The sequence below is a fragment of the Geospiza fortis genome, unplaced genomic scaffold (genome assembly GCF_000277835.1).
Source record: "Geospiza fortis unplaced genomic scaffold, GeoFor_1.0 scaffold662, whole genome shotgun sequence".
Lineage (NCBI taxonomy): Eukaryota > Metazoa > Chordata > Aves > Passeriformes > Thraupidae > Geospiza > Geospiza fortis.
The window spans coordinates 112,255-114,348 of record NW_005054450.1 but is presented as its reverse complement, the minus strand read 5'-3'; the positions used below and the strand labels follow the sequence as shown (position 1 = coordinate 114,348).

The following is a 2,094-nucleotide window of genomic DNA, read 5'->3' as shown; positions in this document are numbered from 1 at the left end:
GGCTGTGCCCGGCTCCCGCGGCCCGGCCATGGCCGGTGCCCCTGCCCGGTACCTGGTGTTCTTTCAGTACTTTGGCACCAGGTACAGGTACGTGCCGCGCCGAGCGGCGCCGCGGAGCCATGGAGACAGCGGGGCTGGGCACAGAGTGTGGGGACAGCTTGGGGATAGAGTTTGGAGAGAGCAGGGTTTGGGGATAAAACTTGGGGATAGAGTTTGGGGATAGAGTTTGGAGAGGGCAGAGTTTGGATTGGCAGGATTTGGAGCGAGCAGGGTTTGGGAGAGAGAGTTTGGGGAGGGCTGGATGAGTGCAATGGGAAGAGCAGAACTCGGGGGAGCAGAATTTGGGAGAGCAGAGTTTGGGGAGGAAGGAATGAGAGCAGAATTTGGGATGGCAGGATTTGGGGAGAGAGCAGGGTTTGGGGGAGTGGAGTTTAGGGAGAGCAGAGTATGGGAGGTCAGAGTTTGGGCAGAGCAGAATTTGGCGAGGGCAGAGTTTGATGAGGATTGGATGAGAACAGTGTCCAGGTGAGAGATTAACCCCTTCCCGAGCAGGTGAGAGCTGGACCTTGCTGTGCACAGAAAAGGATGGTTCAGGCAGGAAATGCATCAAACCAGCAAGGCAAAAAGACAGGAAAGGGCAGAGGAGAAGGGAGGTTTCTCTCAGGCTGGGGCAGGAGGACAGAGCAGGAGGTTCATCACAAACTGTCCTTGTGGCCTTTTAGTCAATTTATGACATTCACAAGTCCTGGCCTCCAACTGGCAACCAACTCCTGGCCCTAAAATAGTTTAATCTCAAACTAACTTATCTGCCTTATTCTCCTGTCAGCCTCTGTCTCAAGGGCCAGTCCAGAGAGGAACATTTGAAGGATTATTTTGTTTTATTTCCAACATCCCTTCTGGAAAATAACCACTTTTAATTTTAATAATTTAGATTTTAATAACTTTAATAACCAATAAGGCACTTTCCCTGCCCATTCCTCAGTGTTTGGTCCCTGCAAGTTCTGTGGGAAGATCCAAGAAGTCCTGGATTTTTTGGTGGGCTCTGTCAAGTCCCTAAATGTTGACATCAGTAAATCATATTTGTTTTGCTCTGCAGTGGAGTTATGGAGACCAAGAGTGATCAGGCCCTGGTTGGAGTCCAGAATTATTTGGAGGTAGGTCCTGTTGTCACAAAAATGAATCTTTTAGGGTCACACAGGTGTAAATATTATTTTGAGATGGACACTCCATAAAACTGGCAGAGTGCTAAACACTCCAAAGTTCAAAACCGAATCCCTAAAATGATGTCATGATGCAGATTCTGACCTTAAAAATATGTCAACCCTTCAAAGAGACTTAAAATTGAGCCCAGAACTGCTCAATTGAGAGCCTTATCAGGTGCTGACCCACCTGAGCTTTGTTAGGACTTGTGGCTTGTCCTTGAAACTGCCTCAGTTGTGTTTCGTGTCCAGTTCCTTCATGGATTTAGCAGCTGGATGCTGTCTCCTCCCAGGGGAGGATGTTCCTGACAGAGGTTTGTTAACAAAGCACAGCAGGATGTCCATTGCTCTGTGCTGCTTCCATTTTTTTTTTGGAGTTTGCCAGGGGAAAAAGAAATATGATCCTGTTACCCCTGCACTGCTCCCAGGGATTCCCTTGGATCTGGGAATGGTTTGAAGACCCCAGGTTGCTGTTTGGGTTGGCAGAGAGTGTGAACAGGAATGAAAAAAACCCATTTTTACACCCAGGAGTAGAAAATGGATCACCTGAGCGTGGTGGTGCAGTTGGGAATTTAAATTGTAAATTAATTACAAGTCGCTGTTGAGCTGCTGAGTCAGGAATCAAAAGGAAGGTGAATTACTTCTCTTGTCTTGGAAGCATCATGGGGTTCAAAAGGAAAGTTGTGCCAGCTTGGAAGATAAGAGGTTGTTGATTCATGTTGATTCAGAGCACATTTTGTCACTCAGTTCCCATTTGTGGTCAGTCTGTCTGACCCAAATCCCAAATTGCAGCACTTTGGGATGCTCTGCTGCTGTGGAGGACAGAGCTGTCCAGGAGCAGCCTTGGTGACATCCCAAGGGACAAGGGCAGGACATCCCCACGCTCTGTGGAGCT

At 48.3% G+C, this 2,094-nt stretch overlaps 1 protein-coding gene across 4 annotated transcripts in view; it reads left to right on the top strand.

Annotated features, from left to right (window-relative positions):
- The first annotated feature begins 6 nt into the window (after positions 1–6).
- The window catches only part of PUSL1 (pseudouridine synthase like 1), a 16,550-nt gene continuing 14,462 nt past the window's right edge, over positions 7–2,094 (top strand). For all 4 annotated transcript variants that reach the window (XM_031062548.1, XM_031062550.1, XM_031062551.1 and 1 more), the window contains exons 1-2: positions 7–87; positions 1,097–1,154. In XM_031062548.1, the coding sequence (XP_030918408.1) occupies positions 29–87; positions 1,097–1,154 (117 nt within the window). In that variant the 5' untranslated portion in view covers positions 7–28. The remainder of the gene's footprint in view (positions 88–1,096; positions 1,155–2,094) is intronic.